This window comes from Pseudochaenichthys georgianus, chromosome 23 (genome assembly GCF_902827115.2).
Source record: "Pseudochaenichthys georgianus chromosome 23, fPseGeo1.2, whole genome shotgun sequence".
Taxonomy (NCBI): domain Eukaryota; kingdom Metazoa; phylum Chordata; class Actinopteri; order Perciformes; family Channichthyidae; genus Pseudochaenichthys; species Pseudochaenichthys georgianus.
Window position 1 is genome coordinate 10,562,824 of NC_047525.1, and position 20,843 is coordinate 10,583,666.

The 20,843-nt window shown below is 40.9% G+C and overlaps 1 protein-coding gene across 2 annotated transcripts; it reads left to right on the top strand.

Annotated features, from left to right (window-relative positions):
- The first annotated feature begins 957 nt into the window (after positions 1-957).
- gnptab (N-acetylglucosamine-1-phosphate transferase subunits alpha and beta) lies at positions 958-20,474 on the top strand. 2 transcript variants are annotated; one of them, XM_034074822.2, is made up of 21 exons: positions 958-1,252; positions 1,876-1,961; positions 2,351-2,470; positions 2,884-2,934; positions 4,053-4,255; positions 4,793-4,857; positions 5,317-5,451; positions 10,838-10,999; positions 11,097-11,276; positions 11,450-11,620; positions 11,748-11,871; positions 11,953-12,165; positions 12,859-13,931; positions 14,016-14,215; positions 15,050-15,269; positions 15,382-15,495; positions 15,693-15,778; positions 15,879-15,977; positions 16,124-16,291; positions 17,482-17,572; positions 19,027-20,474. In XM_034074822.2, the coding sequence occupies exons 1-21, from the start codon at positions 1,091-1,093 to the stop codon at positions 19,096-19,098; spliced, it is 3,795 nt and encodes a 1,264-aa protein (XP_033930713.1). In that variant the 5' UTR covers positions 958-1,090; the 3' UTR covers positions 19,099-20,474. The 2 variants fall into 2 exon arrangements, with proteins under 2 accessions (XP_033930713.1, XP_033930714.1); XM_034074823.2 differs by having other exon boundaries at positions 15,693-15,772.
- The last annotated feature ends 369 nt before the right edge of the window (positions 20,475-20,843 follow it).

Consider the following 20,843-nt stretch of genomic DNA (forward strand, 5'->3'; position numbering starts at 1 on the left):
AATTGTGATCTCAATATTAATGAAAATAGTCATTATCATTACATATAGTTTCTTTTCACTTTTCTTTTACATGATTCTAACGGGTAATTACAAATTAATTTCTAAAAGTTATGCAAAGATTTGTATATTTGAAAAGGTGTATCATGGCCAGACTTCACCTATTTTAATACTTTTCACTTCATTCTGAAAGAGAGAGGTGACATGTGCTAACGTGACGGCCAGCTTGGTGTTGGTGACGTATGCAAGACCAGAGTTGTAGTTCATTGAGCGCTTCACACAAAAAATGTGTTACTTTACGACACATTTTAATTTTTTTTGACTTGCAAAATTATCTTTTAAATTGACAAATATCATATGTGTAATTCGTTGCACAATTCAAAAGGGACCAAACGATAATCTTTCTCTCTCCATTGACTTCAATACATGATTTTTCCAAAGCATTGTTGACTATTTTCACCCAGGGTGCAAATAGCATCTGCCAACTTTAATTCTGTTTACCCCGTAAAACATTCTTATGAATACTTGTATGAATTGTGTCAGTGCTCGGAACTCCTGCACAATTTGTTAAGTATTATAAAAAAATATATAGGAATCATGCTTTTTGATATCAGAAATGTAAAAAACCCTATACAAACATGAAGCTACTTAGCTAACTTATGTAAACAACAGATAGCTAGCAGCTAAAGAGCTTTACACTTTTCTCAAGTGTTGGTAATGGACAAAAGGGTTGGAATTAAATATAATATTTGACTAATATTCTTCAGGAGAACCAAAACACGACTTTTAATTTATAATAATGGTTCTCCATCGTTCTCTTTAAACATCCATTATCTTCATGTCTGCTGGATGTGTAATCAGAAAGGGGTTGACCGGGTTGACCCTGAAGGCACCATGAGCCCGGCTCCTCTCCAGCAGAGGGCGATGAGGAGAAGCAGCCGGGCCGCAGCAGCCTCCCCACCGCCGAAGAAAACTGAAATGTATCGTTGTCATGTGTCATGCACATAGACTGGTCATGCAGTCAGCTGACAAATGGGTCGCCTGTGATGTTTACTTTCTTTGTTTAGTGCGTGAAACCTGCCTGTTTGAATGAATGCAGCGGCATGCTTTGCCAAAGAGAACCATGGTAGTCGTCAATTCGGTGCTCAAGCTGTTGCAGCGGCAGACCTACACCTGTCTCTCCCATCGGTATGGGCTCTACCTCTGCTTTGGGGGGATAGTCCTCATGATAGTGTCCGCCTTTCAGTTTGGAGAGGTGAGCTTCTTCTATTTTCTTAACTCCAGTCACTCACTGGCAGTCAGTTTTGTTAAGCTAACGCTATTTTATTGACAGCTGTGTCCTGATTTGGTTGTACTTAGACAACGACGGACCAGATTCCATCAAAAAACTCTGCTGTTTAAAGTTGTGTAGCTCGTTAGAAAAACGAATTAGCTTTTTATCTTTAATTCACGGGTTTTGTGAATCTTTGAGGTGTTCATGCTACTTCGGCATGATTATAAAACACCCAATTTGTAGGCATTCAGAGGAAAGTCACATTTCTTGAAACATTGATTCCTATGGTTTGCTTACTGACAGTTCACGACGTTGTATGTTAAATCATTTTTGTTAAGGATCATCTTGCTGTAGTGTGTTATTTCAATTGAGCTATTATTTCAATGTAAATATTAAGAAAGCCTTATAGTACATGGTGTCTACCTTCGCAGATAATGAGTCCGCCCTAAGAAAACCGGTTTTTTGAGTGTGGTTTGGTGTGCCTTTGCTGTGTGATATTTGGGCGGAAGCAACATTAGCAACTGCTTATCCTAGAGGGTTTTATCCATAGACTTGATAATACATATATCTAATGTATCATTTTGCGTCCCCTCCTCTCCATACAGGTGGTGGTGGAGTGGAGTCGGGACCAGTATCATGTGCTCTTCGACTCCTACAGAGACAATGTGGGTGGTAAATCGTTCCAAAGCAGGTGATTATACTAATTATTCATGCTCCTAAAGAGGGGTGCCTTGAACACATCAAAACAAAAGCATGTATGAATTTCACAATTGTGTCACGCCTTCATTTAGAAGAATGCATAATGCAAACAGCTGGCTATAGTGCAAAGTCTTCTTTGGTGAGGAAGTCAAACTCTTAGCATATTAATAAATGTTGATGTGAAAAAGTGTGTCCCCTTCCTGCAAAATCCTTCCTACACAAGACTGTTTTTATCCTTCCCTTGAGAGGAATCTGAAAGAACAAGAGCGAGGATTAACCATGCATGAGAACATCTAGATCAGGCTCGCTGGGGAGGGGATCGGGGACAAGGCTTTGCAGTGTGAGGACTGTCTTGAGTGATATGAGTGTTTCTTTTTGCAGGCTCTGTCTGCCCATGCCTATTGATGTAGTTTACACATGGGTGAACGGTACAGATGTGGCTCTGCTGAAAGAACTGAAGACGGTCAAAGAGCAACTGGAGGAGGAACAAAGGGCACTGAGGTAAGCTGTGACTCCATTGTTTGTGCTAATGTAGCGTTGCAGTCAAGCTTGATGGTTAGTTAGAATAAATGTGGGTGTAACTCATGCCTTCAATTATATTTAAACCATTTTTTTCCTGCAGAAAGTCTTGTGCAAGCTGAGCTGTAGCATTATCATTTTCACTCTGATTGGCTTGTTCATACATTGCCCCAGAGGAAGAGAGGATCTGAGATCAAAGGTCAAAAAACTCAGAGGAGAAAGTTGCGGTTTCATTAGTCTATACACTTTTCCTCTTCTCTCAGCATGTTCAAATTGTGTAGTTATTCTGTTGTATTGGCATCTATGGACCTTTGTGAGTAATACAATGCTGAAAATAGCTACTTCATGTTGTGTGGGATGAAAATGATATTAAGTCTCTGTTTCCTTGCACACAGGGAACTCTTGGGGAAAAATGCCAGTGAGACAACTGAAGTGCCAAAAGAGAGGTGAGACTGAAGATAGTGTGTGTCCTAAAGTTAGAGGAGTTAAATGCTCTATCCTAGTTTGTCATATTGCATTGTAATTTTGATTTATATAGACTTAATTGTGAGTTTATTTTGTTGAAGGTAGGCTAACTTCTCTTTTATAATGCAATACATTATAACAGCACCACAAACTACATCCTCCAAAAACTTGCGTAAATTATTTAACTTAATGAAGGTAGGATTTATTCCAGGACTGTTCCTACATAATCTATGTTGATGAAATATCTGATGTTGGTTTATTCTGACTAAATCCCCAACCCAATATTTACATAAGAAATTCATACTCATTGAATCACACAATTCCTCGCATCGGAGGCATCGGATATAAAAGGGATGGCCACCACTTTCTAAAAGGTACACAATCTATATTGTCTTGTTGTACTGTACATCTGTTTCACTTTTTTAGGTACAACTATACAGCATAATGTAATCTTCTCTTTACAACTTATGCACATTTATTATTTTAGATGTCGTTTTCCATTTGCAATACGAATGACCAATGACCGTTATGGGCACAATCACACTTTTAGAGTTTGATGTTGAAACAGGAAGTTTGGGGGCGGGCTTTTAAACCACCAGAAAGTGTAAACTGGTGAAATATCAGTTATTTGATGGAGACAAAACAGGGCCAGCATCGTTAATAATGAGGATTTAATGTCATGCAGCATTCTTCTAACATATCTAAGTGGAAGATTCTTACTTACATTTTGCCAGGACTCAACTTTGGTAACAATATTAATCTTTAAGCTGAACCACAATGAAGATAAAAGTCAAAGATAGGGATTTCCTGTGTTCACCATCAGCGTGTTAACAAGGGGCCCTATCTCTCTCACCTTCTCCGTATTCTCTTTTGTCAAAATGATAACCTCAGTGAGTTAAAACCGCAGACAAAAGGGGGGCTCGATGCAACATTTCCACAAAGGAAGTGGTTTGCTGAACGTGTGAACTTGACTCATTTCACACATATGCAGTTTGAACATTTATTGGTGCAAAACCACTGAGTCAGAGGAGGGGGTCGTCTGAGTGAGAGCACAGAGTAAAGATGCATGAAATAAAGTATGATGTCTTTGTGTGTTTAGTGTAAAGCCAGAATGCCTGCTGTCCCACTGCATCATAGCGCCAATGCTGGCCCTGGACCCCGCTCTGCCTGCCAACATCACTCTCAAAGAGCTGCCGTCGCTCTCTCCCTCCTTCTCCACTGCCAAAGAGCTGCTGCTGATGAACACACCCTTCAACCCGTCCACCACCGTGTCTGTGGCTGTCTTCCATTCGCAGGCCGACGGTAAAAACACACAAACAAATTCAGAAGCAAATGTTTAGAATAAGTACACCAAGCAAAATAAGGGTAAAATCTGGTAGGTAAATACTCTCCATAAATGTTTCTCCAGGGAAAACCATAAAACCACAGAGTGGCGTAATAACTGAAACGAGCAAGCGGATTATCATTGAGATATGAAAATGTATGCAAAATATGTTATTTGCAGTGTGGTTAATGGGTAACATGAGAATGCTGCAGCGGTGGGGACAGAAATCTATATTCTAAGTTACAGCAGCAGCTTCAAAGATCAATAGAGGGGAACGTGTGAGCTCAAACATAAACGTCTTTAAATATTCTCATGGCTGGCCTTTTATATATAACACACAATCTGCTGCTTAGTATTGAACCCTGTTAGTAATGTTTAACCGTGTTAATGATCTAAAAGGTCTGATATTAAGAACATAACTCATAGAAAAAACTTTTTTTTTAAATCTTAAGAGGGGCATAAGATTTCTTGTCTTATGTAAATGAAGATTTTAATATGTTCATTTTTTTTTCCAGCTGATAAAGCCTACAAAGATGTATCTAAAGAAGTCCAGAAATTCTCCGTGTCCAGATGTTACCTGGTGAGTTCATCACCGTTATATTGACTGTGAAATACATATTTAAATTGTATCAAGGCGGTAAGGTCCCCCCTTATGTCCAGAACTACCTTTATAGATAAGGGTCCTCCCTTATGTCCAGAACTACCTTTATAGATAAGGGTCCTCCCTTATGTCCAGAACTACCTTTATAGATAAGGGTCCCCCCTTATGTCCAGAACTACCTTTATAGATAAGGGTCCCCCCTTATGTTCAGAACTACCTTTATAGATAAGAGTCCTCCCTTTTGTCCAGAACTACCTTTATAGATAAGGGTCCTCCCTTTTGTCCAGAACTACCTTTATAGATAAGGGTCCCCCTTATGTCCAGAACTACCTTTATAGATAAGGGTCCCACTTATGTCCAGAACTACCTTTTATAGATAAGAGTACGATCCCGGAACTAAAGAAATAAATACAAATGTTTTTGTTGTGTGTTTTGCAGACGACAGATAAAGAGGCTCCTGGTCTGATCCGCATGCAGTCTCTGGCGTACTTGAGCGGCTTCCCAGCAACCTTTAAGGAAACGGAGCAGCTGAGAGTCAAACTGCCCTCTGTCATCACCACTAAAATCAATCAGGTAAAACACTTATTGCTTACATTTAATACTTACTAACTTGTCAGCTGATTTGATTATTATATTAACCTGATTTAGTTGGAACACCTTCAAATAACCTCGCAGCCTTCTAAATGTGGCCCATCCTTTGTATGCTCAAGCTACCTTTTATGATGATTTAATGATACATGTTGTAAAACACAGCAGAAGGGATTCTGAACACTACTTCTTTGTTTCTTAACATCACCATTGTCTATTTGGGAAAGTTGTACATTTTTCTTCTTCTAAGACATTTCTTAGATTTTTTCAATTTAAAGATCACATTTATTGTGTTTTCCTCCGAAATTCAAGCTGAGGAAGAACATTTAAAAAATCCACTTTTGTGAGATGTCTGTTCAAATGGATATTTCAGTTTCAACAGCAGGTGGCATTGTTGCACACTTGATGGATGTACAATACACAAGCATTACTTTTATCTTTCTTTTCAGAAATATATTACTCATTTGATACAGAGAATGTGCATTATTTGTAAAAGGTGTTTTTTAAGTTTGTGGTAAAAAACAAGTTTAACATAACTGGACTTTGCCACCAGATGTCACTCACACAGTGTCTTATCACAGAGCTGAAGGTTTTTGTGCAAGCACATAATAAGATATTCTTGTACATCTCAGTGGCAGCATCATTTAGGAAAGTGTTAAAGACAAATGTCAAGTTCTCCGTGGAGAGGAGGTTGCACTGTCATGCTAAATATGGGCTTTTTCTATTTTAAACGGTTACGTTGGGATGTGGATAAAGAGCCTCTGTTTAGCTCGGCGGCTTGTGTATCTAATACTTTTCTCTAATCAGAAGTCTGCTTTATATTTTGAGAGGGAGGAATGCCACTAACGAGCTTGGATTACTCTGAAATAATCAAAGAAAACAAAACAGTGCATGTGACCCTGTCACAGCAGCAGACAGTCAGGACGGCCGTGAGTCAACTGTTCATCCCGTCTTCCATTAATACACTCACATGGCTGATAAGAATGAATTAACAGATTAGATAACATCTTTTGTAACTGCTTACAAAATGTAGTTTCTAAATGTAAAACAGAGAAGCTATACAACCTATTTTCACTCGGTGGACTCATGAGAAGCCCTTAAAATAAATTGCACTATGCTAAAAAAAACTGAAATAATGTGTTTTTAATCATTTCTATTTCAAAAAAGAATAACAGTCATCAGCAATATTTAACTAAATTATTATTAACAAAATTATCAAATTCTAAAGGGCCACATCTTATTGATATACTGCTTAATTAATTTTTTTGTAATCTTAAACAGATACAATTAAATCCAATTTTAAATCAAATAAATTAACACAAACATTTTTTTGTGTTTTTTTTTTTTTTAAATGGACCTAATGGCATTTAATAAAAAAAATTCCAACAAGAACTTGCAGATACCTTTATCTGCAATTATTATACAATAATGCACTGTACATAATAGTACTCTAGTAATGCTGTATGATCGTCAACCATATACAGCTGTTGGTTAGAACAAAGTAGCAGCTCAGGGGAGTAAGACTCACTGTTTCTTCATATGTGACGATATGTAGGTTAACAGTGTTTAACCTACATATCATCACCACACCCAGTTGTCCCTTTACTGCAGCATTTGTCTCCAGGTTTGTCGGTTGCAATGCAGCCTGGTGGGTCGTGTGATAATAGCTGGCGGCATTCGGGCTGTAACCTTAGCTGGCGGTGCGGGGGTTAACATTAGAACAACTGTTTGGAGTGGCGCCAGCCAGCCAGCACACCGAAAGGTCACAAGGACTTCACTGACCTTCTTCTGCACTCTTGGACACACCCTGTCATCTCAAACTTGTGCGGTCAGCATTGCCTGTTTGGAGTCCAGTTGTCATGTTGTATAATGGCAATAGGTTACGTGAAGGCAGTGTGGTACAGAGTAGAGATGATGCTAGTTCATGTGAAGCCAAACAAAGTCTGGGATGGAAAGTTTGTGTGTGTTTTAAGGCTGGAAGAATTCTAGGTACACTGGCCACCCCACAATACACAGTTTGGGTTTCAAAGTGTCTCCTGGTGACGCCAGGCTGATTCTCTGAAAGAGGGATGATGTGGATGGAGAGGTTCAGCAGTGAGGGACGGCCGTTATTTATAGCCGGTGTTAGATCGAGTGCTATGGTGATGAAAGCTGCCCCACAACTCCGTCATCCGTCCGAGTGTTTGTGTACGCGCCTGCCGTGCTGATGTGTTTGCATTAGCGTGTCTTTTTATGTGTTTGCTGTTGTCCACACGGGGTCTCATCTCCACCGTGAAGCAACATCCTAAGGCCTTTTTTTCCTCATACAAATGTAAAGAGTTGATGAATAGCGTCTTGAAATAAGCTGTTTTTTTTTAAACGCTATATACTGTAAACATTGACTTGACTTAACATGTGAAAAATGGGCTAAAATGGCCAGTGTGCTATTTAGAATAATATTTGTATTAGGAGTAAAACTAAGAATTACAGACCAAGTATTAAGAATAAAATGCAAAGTTTAAAAATGTACTTTAATTTGAAAAGGTGTTCTTGAAGGTGGGCAATGCATCTTTTAAGTGTAGGGAAAACTCTATTGAAACATTTATATGCGTGCTTAAGTGCAAAAATGCAGGCTATTTACACTCTGTATAGACATTTCAAAAGCTGGAATCACTGACTTTCTATAATATTTATTTATATTCAAGGCATTGGATAATCAACTTGGAACAACCAAAGTTTACACGTCATGTCATTACATTGACAATATTTGGTACATTATGCAAAGACTTATATATATTTGCTTCAGTTCCCTCTATCTGTCACCTTTGTAATGTTGGGACTGGTCCGACTGGTCATGGCTTCTCCACCCGACACGTGATGCAGGATGATGTGCTTCAGCTCAGATGTAGCATCTCAACCCACCTGCTAAAAAGATCACTCACGACGACGTTAATTGGTTTTACCCTAAACTAATTACATTCTCAACATGTTTGGGGTCATGTAAAAATGGCTCTGAGGCCGTATCTTGAGCCTTAATTTAGAAAAATTAATGTGAGAACATACCAATCACAATGTGTACAAATACAATTATTTTTCTTCCTTTTCTTTTTATTTCAGTTTCAGTTAGGTTGTACAAACATTCACACTTTTTGTCAATAGTCAAATAGTTTCCATTTTCATTTAGCTGTATCTACAGAGCCAAAATCCTTTCTTTCGATTAATTCATCAGTGTAGAAAAAGTAAATCCACCAAAATGATTTCAGTTTTAAAGGAGACATGTCATGCTTTTCCGGTTATTACCCGTCCCCTTGTGTGTTATGAAGGTTTTTATGCATGTAAGCGGTGTGCAGAGTCAAAACCCTCAAAGTACACCCTGTAGCAAGTAAAACTCTAAAACAGAAAATACCTCCCCAAAACGCCTCGTTGGTGAAACGTCATTGTCCATTTTTTACTTCCTGGGTGCTGTGTCGTAGAAGCACCCAGTAGCCACGCCCAGAACTATGACGTGATACGGTCATGCGGTACCCGGAACCAAATGGGCCAATCCACGGAGCCGTTACGTTAAGCCCCTGCTGATTGGTCCAAATTGACCAATCCACGGACTTCCTCACACACTCAGTGCAGGCAGCTCTGCTGATCTCTCCTCCCTGGCTGCAGGCTGATAACAGACAGTTGGGATCGCGGCGAAATTCTCTCTGCGGACCCATTCTCACAGCGTTTATCAACCTTTTTCTTACTCAATATCAAGCCACACTTATTGTTTTTACTTCGGCTGTCCGACCAATCGGAGCACACTGTGCTACTTTAATATTCATTCTGACCAATTTGGTAATAACGTGTCGTGTGTATAAAAAACAGCCTACACTTGCAGGCAGTGTTAGGCCAACACGCACCTCCTCTTTGCATGCGTGTGTTAGAGCATTATCAGGACTATAAAGAGAGCTATAATAAAGACAGCAATGTGATCCGCGGCTGGCTTCTCCCCGCCGGGTCCATAAGACACAGCTAATCCTCCTCACCTAAAAACAGGAGCAGAGAAAAACAAAGGAGTCGAGTTCATGTTCACATTTTGGATTCGGTGTTTGATGATGGAGTGAGACGGGGTGAGTCTTTTTCCTGGGAAGATTAGAGTTTAACAGGCGAGACAAATTGTTTGAAATGGGCCGTGCCGGGGGTCTCTCCCTCACATGTGTCCTTCGATGCCTCACATAACTCTCCTAGAACCATCCCCATGTGACCCCCATGGATGAGATGACATCACAGAATTTTCCAATCTCTCACCTCTTCTCTCACACACACACACACACACACACACACACACACACACACACACACACACACACACACACACACACACACACACACACACACCACACACACACACACACACACACACACACACACACACACACACACACATACACACACAGACGCTTGTTGTCAAAGGTCATAGGTAATTCACTTCAGAAACACTTTTTGTTATATTCCATGGAATGCTCTTAACATCCCGATAGCAATGAATAAATTGAATGCTTTGACTATAAATATTTCATCTGTGGAAGCCGTGGCGCTGTAAAAAGCACGACCAATCATCTGCCTCGGCCCGTGGCAGATAATTGGATGACCTACCTGCCTGTTAGCCTTCCATCTCGTGCACAAACTTATCTCGTGCCCTCATTGGTCATGTGCGCGTTCGTGTGTTGGAGGAGGGGCTCTGTAAGGAAGTCTGAAGGAAGGGGCAGATCTTTTTCGGCTGTGTATTTTCAAATTGTAGCGCACTCGAGCTGGTTTCTCCATTCTTACCTACCCTACCTTTAAATGGCGCTCCTGTGATTTAACATAGAAACCTCATCTCTAAGAACTTGGCTTTGGAATTTTTTAACCAATATCAAGGAAGTCTGTTACAAAGTCAAAGTCTAGATTATTATTTTGAAGTTCTCATTTGTCAGAGGAGTGTCTTTGCTGAAACATAAGAGCGTGTTATTCTTCTGTATTGTAAACTGATGATGGGTCTAAGAATCTACAGCCATGCTACCAGCCCTTTAGCTGTACCTTGGTGCTTGAGCTAAATGCTAACATGCTCACAATGGCAATGCTTAAATGTTGATGTTTTGCTAAAGTTACTTTAGCTACAGTAAAGTTTATGGGAAGGGCATTATTATAAAAGGGGTGGGAAGAAGTTTACACTTATTTAATTCCACCCCTTCTCCCAAAAACGAAATGATCACCAAAGTATGATTCCTTCTCTGGGTACCATAAGTGTTAGTAAAAATGTCCAGTACCGGTATTCAAAAGGATCTTGAAAGATACTAAGTATTCAATCTAATATCAAACACTGGAGTACTTTATCAAGCTTTTAACACCTTACTGTTTTTGTTTATTTGTCCATTAGTTCGAGTTGTACTCTGAGGCCAGCATCGCCCTGCTCCACCTGAAAACCCCACAGGATTTCACTGATCTGACCCAGCAGGCTAAAAAGAACCTGACCCTGGATGGTAAAGAGTTAACCATCAGCCCTGGCTACCTGTTCTGGGACCTCACTGCCATCTCACAGGTACGACTGCTCCTCTCTAACACCCTGATAGCTGTTCGTCATGAGCAGCATTGTCCCCTGAGATACAGGCAAAGGATTCATTCTTTTTTCTCCTCAGTCCAAACAGGATGAAGATGTTTCTGCCAGCCGCTTTGAGGACAACGAGGAGCTCCGCTATTCACTGCGCTCTGTGGAGAAACACGCCCCCTGGGTGCGACACATCTTCATCGTCACTAACGGGCAGATTCCCTCCTGGCTCAACCTGGATAGCCCCAGAGTTACAGTTGTCACACATCAGGTACAATTTAAGCCCCAGATTCTCCCACCCTGACCCTTAAACAGGAACGGGTGGTCAGCGTAACCCTTTGTAACGTATTAAAAACCAAATAGAAGTCTACCAAAACAATTACAGATATGTCATTTTGAAAAATAACTAACTAAAGTATAAATGTTTTATTCTTTGACATCCAGGATATCTTCCAAAACCACAGCCACCTTCCCACGTTCAGCTCTCCTGCCATAGAGACACACATCCACCGCATCCCAGGGCTCTCCCAGAAGTTCATTTACCTTAATGATGATGTGATGTTTGGCAAAGACGTCTGGCCGGACGACTTCTACAGCCACTCGAAAGGACAAAAGGTATGAATTTAACAAAACAAAGGGCTCGTATGTTCATTTAGAAATATATGTTCGTACTTTTTTGTGCAAGTCATGTTGCTTTTCTCTGAACTGGCCTCTAATCATTTCTTTCCTCCCCTCCCTGCAGGTGTATCTCACTTGGCCTGTCCCCAACTGTGCTGAGGGCTGCCCAGGATCTTGGATCAAAGATGGCTACTGCGACAAAGCCTGCAACAACTCTGCCTGTGACTGGGATGGAGGAGACTGCCTCGGTAAAGACATCAACTCTCACTGTTTTAATAAGCTTACCTCTTTTATTCATGTCTAATATGTTGTGCCTTTTTATCTGACAGGTGGAGCAGGGAGCAGTCGGTTTGCGGCCGGGATCGGTGGGGGGGCGGGTGGAGCTGGTGGACAGGTGTGGCAGTTTGCAGGAGGTCTCGGAGGTCTTGGGGGGACGTCATACTGCAATCAAGGCTGTGCCAACTCCTGGCTCGCAGACAAGTTCTGTGACCAGGCCTGCAACGTTCTCTCCTGTGGGTTCGATGTGGGGGACTGCGGCCAAGGTGAGTTTACACGGGGCATTTATACAGTGCTTTTCTAGTGTTTTGATCCCTCAAAGTGCCTTCATAATCCAACATATGTTTATATCTTCCAGCCATAGTTTCTTTACGACAATAACTTAATGTGTCTGGTGATATTCTAAATGTTCTTGTTGTTGACAAATCCCTCCAACAAGTGTTGGATGCTAATCCAAAGCCTACTAAAGCTAATTCCTATGTGCTTTAGACCTACTGTGTTGTCCATAGATACATTAAAAACACATTAATTAGAAACAAAGTTAAAGTGGGATACATTTTCCTTAATGACAATGAACACGGACACTCAAAGTCAACTGTAGTTACAATATGAATAATAACTACTAAACTAATAACAGTAACTCCTTTGAAAATATGAATGTCTTCAGTGGAAACAATGGGCTTTGGGCTGAGTGTATATATGCCGTTAATAACTGTGCAATATATACCTGGCTGCTAAATCCTCAGAACTGTTACAGGATGTGTATTTTGTAAATTGTGTAACTTTTTTTAATTATAATTTTGTTATCTTTAATACTTTTTTTTTATACAATGTAAATGTCCCCTCTGTGGGACTAATAAAGGTATTCTGATTCAGGCTATTTTTGGTTTCGTCTTGCCTTGAGATTTGTGGCCTATTACAAAAATCTAGACTTTAACATGTATTCCTTTCTGATGTAGAGCACTTTGGCGAGCTGCGTCATGTGACCCTGCTGAGGAATCAGAGCATGTACACCCTCCCTGTCGGTGAGACCAGGCCGTACTTCAGCTTCGACCGACTGGCCCGCAGAGTCTCCGAGGCCCACGTGAGCGACAACCCGGCGCTTCGCCACACCTCCGTCGCCAACAAGTGGAAGACCATTCACCTGCTGCTCTACCCGGGTCACAACGCCACCCAGATCCAGTACAATCTCACTCTCCAGAAGGACGATGACACAGAGTTCGCAATGAGCTTCAGTGTAGCCGTGGACACCCGCGAGGCGCCTCAGGTCAACGTGTCCACGGCTGTTAGCAAAGATGCCGACAAAGAGCCGAAGCCGACCCCAACACCGGAGCCTCCCGTCCTGTTCTTAGATATTCCCGAGGACAAACGGGGTCCTAAGATCCTGAAAAGGCAGCCTGGTGAACTTCAGGCTGCAATACAAGTGCCTTCACTGAATGAGTCACTTCTACCTGCAGATATACAGAGTGAGCTGCGGAAGCTGGACGAGAAGCTCCTGATCGGGGACATGACTATGAAGGGTTATAACTTTACAAAGGCTGAACTTCTAAAATCCTACATGACTGAAAAGAAGCAAGTCATTGATTCACAACCCCATAACGAGGGAGCAGCCAAGCTCCAGGGAAAGCCTTATAAAGACTTGGAGGGAGAGTATTTAGAAGGAAAGTCACCCGTGGAAGAGAAAGCAGGAAATATCATGCAGGAAAATCCAAACCCAAAGGAAGAAATGATAAGGAAAGATGTGGCTGTGCCGGTAAAACCTGTCACTCCTCTAATCAGAGTCGATATTGATGATAAGCAGGAGAAAGACTTTGAAAATCCCAAACATTACAATCTGAATGCTGCGATCGAGAGGCCCAAGACTTCCAAACTGCTGAGCAGAATTTCCAAACCCAAGAGCACGGAGAGTCAGGGAGAGCCTGGGGACGCTGCAGGTGGAGCTCCAGTGGGGAGGAGACTCCAGCACTACATCCATGCAGACAGAGGCTTCCTGCCCTGGGAGAGGAGGAAGTACTTCCAGAAACTGCTGGAGGTAAACATGGCCGACAACTTCCACTTTTCTAATTAAGCATTTTATATTTCTTCAAACATTAATCTCTCTGTTTTGACTCCACAGGAAGAGGAGCGTCTGCAGAGAGAATTGTCGTATGAGGCCGACGGAGGTGCCGCTGGCCGCCGGCTGCAGGACACTTTTGCCAACTCGCTGCGCTACGTCAACAAGCTGCTCAACGGCCAGTTCGGATTCACCTCCCGCAAAGTCCCCGCCCACATGCCTCACATGATCGACCGTCTCATCATGCAGGAGCTGCAGGACACGTGAGTGTGACGGACCTTTGTTTTTAAAGGTCACCTATTATGCAAAATCCTAATGTGTATAGAGATTCTGAAAGTTTCAGGAAAAAAGATTCTCTCTCTTTTTGTCCTGATCCATTTATATAAAAACCTGTCTGAAAATGAGCTGTATTTGGCCACTTTATGATGTCATAACAATTTTTTTTGGCTTGTGTAACCATTAGCCAATCAGCAACCAAGGTAACCCCCGCCCACCTTATCACCTGAATCTCCTCCTAGAGCACCTTTGTGTTCTTTTGAACCAAATCTCTCTCAGAGGGGAGGGGCTCCTTATTTTCATCTAAAGTAACAGACAGAGAATCAGCACTTTGGAAACAGGGCTGAAACAGAGGGGATTATGGGTAATGCTGCAATGATCTGTTTGGTGTTTCGAGCCAAGCACTTCAGAGACATGTTTTGTAATCTGAGACCGAGTGTATATATTGATGAAAAACAGTATAATAGGGGACCTTTAAGTATCCCTTAAGCGAGTTTTCAATTTGTTATTATTTTTAGTTTAGTTTTTAACTCTCATTTCATTATTGTTTAGTTTTCAGTGTTTGCTAGTATTTGATTGGTTTCAGTTTTTCCAGAGAGGTTTAGTTTTAGTATTGTTTCATTAGGGCTAGGTGTAATATCTATAATATATTCAGCTACATATCCATACAAATAAACTGTAATTATTTATTTTTAATGAGGCAATATTGTTTCAGTTAGTTATTCTACATTTTTACCAGAATATTTAACATTGACTTTTTTCGTTTTAGTCTCAGTTGGATGATAACCCTGTCTGAAAAGGTAACATACCTTTTTCTTCAGATTCCCGGAGGAGTTTGCCAAGACCTCAGGCCATAGCGTTCGTCACTCAGAGGACATGCAGTTCGCTTTTTCATACTTCTACTTCCTGATGAGTGCTCAGCAGCAGCTCAACGTGTCTGATGTGTTTGACGAGATCGACACCGACCACTCGGGCGTGCTGTCCGACCGAGAGATTCGAACTCTGGCCACGAGGATCCACGAGCTGCCCCTCAGCCTGCAGGTCCGTCCTGCCTTTGACTTCTCTTCTCTCTTTCACATAAGGCTCTGAGACTAAACCGTTTGCAGGAATTCTTGTATTTTTGAAGTGTGTAATGTTTCCTTGTTGTATTTAGGACCTGACAGGCCTGGAGCAGATGCTGATAAACTGCTCGAAGACTCTCCCCACTAACCTGACCCAGCTCCACCTGGTGAACCCCACTCAGGAGGCCTACTATGATCCCAGCATGGTGAGCCACTACGGAAGGCAACTGCTTGGAAAAAACTGTTTTATAGCATGTTTCCTAACACTTAAATCCATTAAATGTGCACTTCTTGTAGTGTTACACGATATACGGAAAATATGTGCTATGTTATAATGTTGATAGATACAAATATATAACATTTTACTCTGTTGTCTGACTGATGGTCTTTTTTTAATCCCCAGCCTTCCGTCACCAAAGGCCTCATCCTGCACTGCAAGCCCATCACAGAACGCATCCACAAGGCCTTCAGAGACCAAAATAAGTACAGGTGTCATCTTTAAGCACCTTTTTTTCACAATGAGTACTATTCAGATATTCTCCTTGCTTAGCCTCACTCCTGCTGCTGCTAACGTGTTCTGTGTCGACAGGTTTGAGATCATGGGGGAGGAGGAGATCGCTTTCAAGATGGTGCGGACTAATGTGTCCCATGTTGTCGGCCAGTTAGATGACATTAGGAAGAATCCAAGGTGGGAAACACTCTCGATTATTTTTCCTTAAAAGTAGTACAAAAGATTAATACATTAATTAATTGTTCTCTCTGTTAAGCAACCACAATTCACCTTTCAGTTGGCTGTTGAGCTGTTTTAACAGTATTTTCATTAATCCCAAACAGGAAGTTCATCTGTCTGAACGATAACATCGACCACAGCCATAAGGACGCTTCCACGGTGAAAGCTGTGCTGAGAGACTTCTATGAGTCCATGTTCCCACTGCCGTCCCAGTTTGAACTGCCCAGAGAGTACCGCAACAGATTCCTGCATATGGACGAGCTCCAGGACTGGTAGGCGATCAAGTTTAGAGAAAATATTGATCAATTGTACATCTATGGAATATGTGGTTTAGAGGGGAAAGCCTTTGCAAATATTAGATGAATAACTATGTCATGTTTACCACACCATGGATTTTCTTTTAATTAAACATCATCAGGTTCAAATTGAAATGTGTCTTCTACTTGGCTTTTTTGACGAATCAATTAATAGTCAATAACCTTGCATAAAAAACGTCAAATTGCGATAACCGACAATTATAAAGTATATAACTAAATGTGGCTTTTGTTTGACAGGTCCATCTCAATAAATTAGAATATCGTGGAAAAGTAAATTAATTTCAGTAATTCAATTTAAAATGAAACTCGTATAATATATACATTTATTACACACAAAGTGCATTATTTCCAGCGTTTATTTGTTTTAATCTTGATGATTACGGCTCACAGCTAATGAAAACCCAACATTCAGTATCTAACCAAATTAGAATATTACATAAAAAGGTTTTTTAATACAGAAATGTAATTAAAATAAAAATAATAGACGACTACAAACAACATAATACTGGTTGAGAAGGAAAAGGTTATTTGTTTTAACATTACATTTGATCTAGTTGTTGTTCTATTCAAATAAAAACATTTCAATGCTATCTTCAATATTATTGCTATTGTCCTATTTTATAGGACATAAGTGTACATGAGTAGAGTTTCATTTTACTGTACAGTATTACTATAAGACAATACACACAGTCTGTAATTTATCAAGTTCTTTTTTCCCGACCAGCCTCAGTTAAGAATTTGGTGCTGGGGGGTTGGAGCGGGGGGGAGAATCCTTCAGAGGGGTTTTCGTCAGGGACCCGGCTCCTGTGCGTAGGGGGCTTCAGCTGCAGAATGCCAGTCTCACATTGAAGCTTTAAAATTAGACCGGGCCGCCTCAGATCAGCCGCTAGCTGTAAGATACTTGCAAGTTCATCACACCCCTGCCTCCCCTTCTCACTTTGAGTTGGTAAAGTAACTGGCAGATGGTGTTGGGTGATGTCACCTTGTCACCTTGTCACCCTGTTGCCCTGCTGCCCCCTGCATACTTCAAGAGTCCTTCTTGTTGTATCACAGCACAGCTAGCCCTTAATCTAGGCAACAGACATTTTATTTCAGCATCTGTACCAGCAGCTAACCAAAACTAACTGAATTGTGTTTTTTGCCAGGCGAGTGTATCGAGACAAGCTGAAGTTCTGGACTCACTGTGTCCTCGTGACGCTCGTCGTCTTCACCATTATGTCCTTCTTTGCCGAACAGGTCCGTGTCCCCACCTCGTACCACACACAGTTTGTATACACATTCTGATATGCAGACATTCGCTCACACCGATCCCTTTCCATGATTCACGCTTGAGCTATGATTCAGACCTTCACTACCGAAGTTCCACTCGGAGAAGCATCCGGCTCATGTGTCGCGTTAGTATGAGTGGCTGAGCCAGGGCCTGACTTTACCGAAAGGAAAGACGGCAAGCAGTCTGTGTTGACTTGGATCAGACAGTATTGTATTTACTTTAACCTTTGTTGCCAGATAAGCTGGAAGAACATTTAAAGGACGTTATAGCAATGAATTCATAACCTGGAAATGTTTAGCTAATACTATTCCACCCAGGTTGAACATAGCGTTGTTCTGAGGCGCTTCCCTTAATCCAAAGGTTTCCAGTTTCTCCTCAGCGAACATAAAGAAAGGTTATTAAGTGCAGTGACCTTTGGAGAATATTCCCTAGCAACCCATGGGACCTGTGTTCTCAGATAGAAGAACACACACATAACCAGATAGGCCTGGCTGTCCTTCTGTCAGTTAAGGTATTAAAGTACAGTTTATGTTAAAGTGATTAAGAGTGTCTTTCCTCCAGAGGGGGGTGATTCTACTCTGCTGATTGTATTACCTTAAATTACAGAGCCAGGCAATCTGGCTTTCTTAAAGTATGATATTTATTGTTTCCATAATAGAAGAGGGCAATCATTTACACATGGACACACACACACATAAATACATAGCAGGTACAAATATAATACACATTTTAAAGCTACATTAAAGGTGGGGTAGGTAATTCACTTCAGAAAGACTTTTTGTTATATTCCATGGAATGCTCTTAACATCCCGATAGCAATGAATACATTAAATGCTTTGACAATAAATACATTCCAAAAAATGTCATCTGTGGAAGCCGTAGTACTGTAAAAAGCACGACCAATTGTTTTAGCCAGCCCGGCTAAAGTAACTGGATGGCCTGCCTGCCTGTCAGCCTTCCATCTCATGCACAAACTTATCTCGTGCCCTCATTGGTCATGTGTGTGTTGGAGGAGGGGCTCTGTAAGGAAGTGGCAGATTTTTTTCGACTGCGTAGTTTCAAATTCTAGCGCACTCGAGCTGATTTCTACATTCTTACCTACCCTATCTTTAAGTAGAAAATAAAAATACACCAAAATGAACAAAAATAATAATGATTTACATAGATCTAACATAGAAGTATCATATATTTATACATGCAAAAATATACGGAATATACACATAATGCAGTAAACATATATACATAAATACGCGCTGCTAGCTCTACAGTAGCTCCATATTTAATGGACGTATAGGAGTGGTATCCATCTTCTCGTTCAACTCCCTGCCAGTCATCCTCTTGCTAACAGACAGTTTTTATGTCTCCTTAGTTGCATGTTGTTTCTCATTATGTAATTTCCTCCTCTCCCCTCTCCCTGCAGCTGATTCTTCTAAAGCGGAAGCTGTTCCCGAGACGCAGAGTGAACAAGGACAGCAACCCTGAGCGGGTGTGAGAGCGAGGAAGACTTCCCTCTCTTCTTCTTTCTGCACTTCAACCACCTCCACCCTTTCTCTCCTGCTCAGTGGAGAGGATTAGGACCGGGGGACCGGGTGGAAACAGGAGTCTGAAGTCCCGCCTGCTTGTGTTGCATCAGCACGGACAGAGGATAGAGACTCGTGTGAGATTGTGATGAAACATTTTTTCACAAGATAATGGATGGGGCTGTCCGGTGAAAGGAGTCACAGCCAGAAAGAAGAAGCGTACAATTCTTCTTTTCCTCCACTGGGGGGCATTTGAGACTTTTGTAAAACACAAACAAACACAGAACACTCCCTCCACACTGCACCCCCCTCCTAATGTCTTGCCGCCACCCTGTGATTGATGTGCTGTTAAAGTGTGAAGCATTTGACAGCAGCTGGTCAGGTGTGTGTTTGTGTGTGTGTGCATGTGTGTATGAGGTGCGTATGCAGCAAGCGCGTTCTACCACAATATCCATAAACTTCTGTGTTTCAAACTCACTGATTAATGTCACTATTTTCCTAATTGATTGCTCATTTGAGTCAGGCAATATGCCAAACATATTCTTCTTAAATGTGAGTTTTTATCATTGAATGTTTCTTTATAATCAGGTTTTGCATCATTGTTAAAACAAAAATTGATATCTGAAGTCATCTTGGCTGCCGAGAAATCACGAGGGGCATTTCTCACTTCTTTTTTTTTTTTTTAAAGACAACACAATAAATAGATTAAAGATATTGTCGGCTGATGAAAAGCTTGGTACTTGCAGCTCTGGATGAGTTTGGCTTTTAGCGCAATGGCTTCATTTAAAAAAAAAAAAAAAATTAAGGAAAAGGTATATATATAAGGGGAATAAAATAATTGTGTTGGTAAAAATTATAAAAACTTGAAGTGCCTTTGTTCATTCCTGCTTGTTGAACGTTTTTGTTTCTTTCCTGTTTTTTTTTAAAAATGTTTCACACCCTATTCTAAGGATTTATAATGAGAATGAATGGGATATATAGTTTAAAATGTGGTACAAATGTAAATGATTGTTGGAGCAACATGTTAGTGATGCTACAGTGTTCATAGCCTGTGTGTGTGTGTCTCTGTGGGACTCAACAGGCTCGCTACTGTCTGAAATTCAGACCCCTCAGCATGTTGTGTAACTTATTTTGATTGTATTATTGTGACGGTGAGCCGGTGACTGATGCATCTGATGCTAAATAAAGCTGAATGTAAACATAGCCTCAGACAATGCTCGTGCCGTAACGGTCACGTGTATGATCTCTGATGTCAGCAGCAGTGAACTACATATCTGGAAAATAGGATTCCTTCAGATTGCATCAGTTCAGTGACTCATCTGACGGAAATAAAATGTGGTTTCAGTCATCCTGGTGTTTTTGTCATTTGTTCAAGTGCACTTTGAGGTACTTGATTTTTTATATTTTGTGCTACATTATGTCTTACGTTTGTTTTGATATTGTAATGTGAACACCACTGCATTCATGGCAACAACCATAATGTATATTAATTCCTTTGTTCTGAAACCATGTAATTAGATTAAAAAGCTTATATTGATGGTATTATATCTTTGAAGTTCACTTATTGGCTTAGATACTTAAAAACATGTTATTTGATACTCAAACAGGTAAAAATATCCAAACTTTCTCAAAAACAAGACATACAGCTCTGAGGCTTTACCTATAGGAACATCAATGCTTTCAGCTAAATGCTAACACCAGTACAGTTAACTTACAA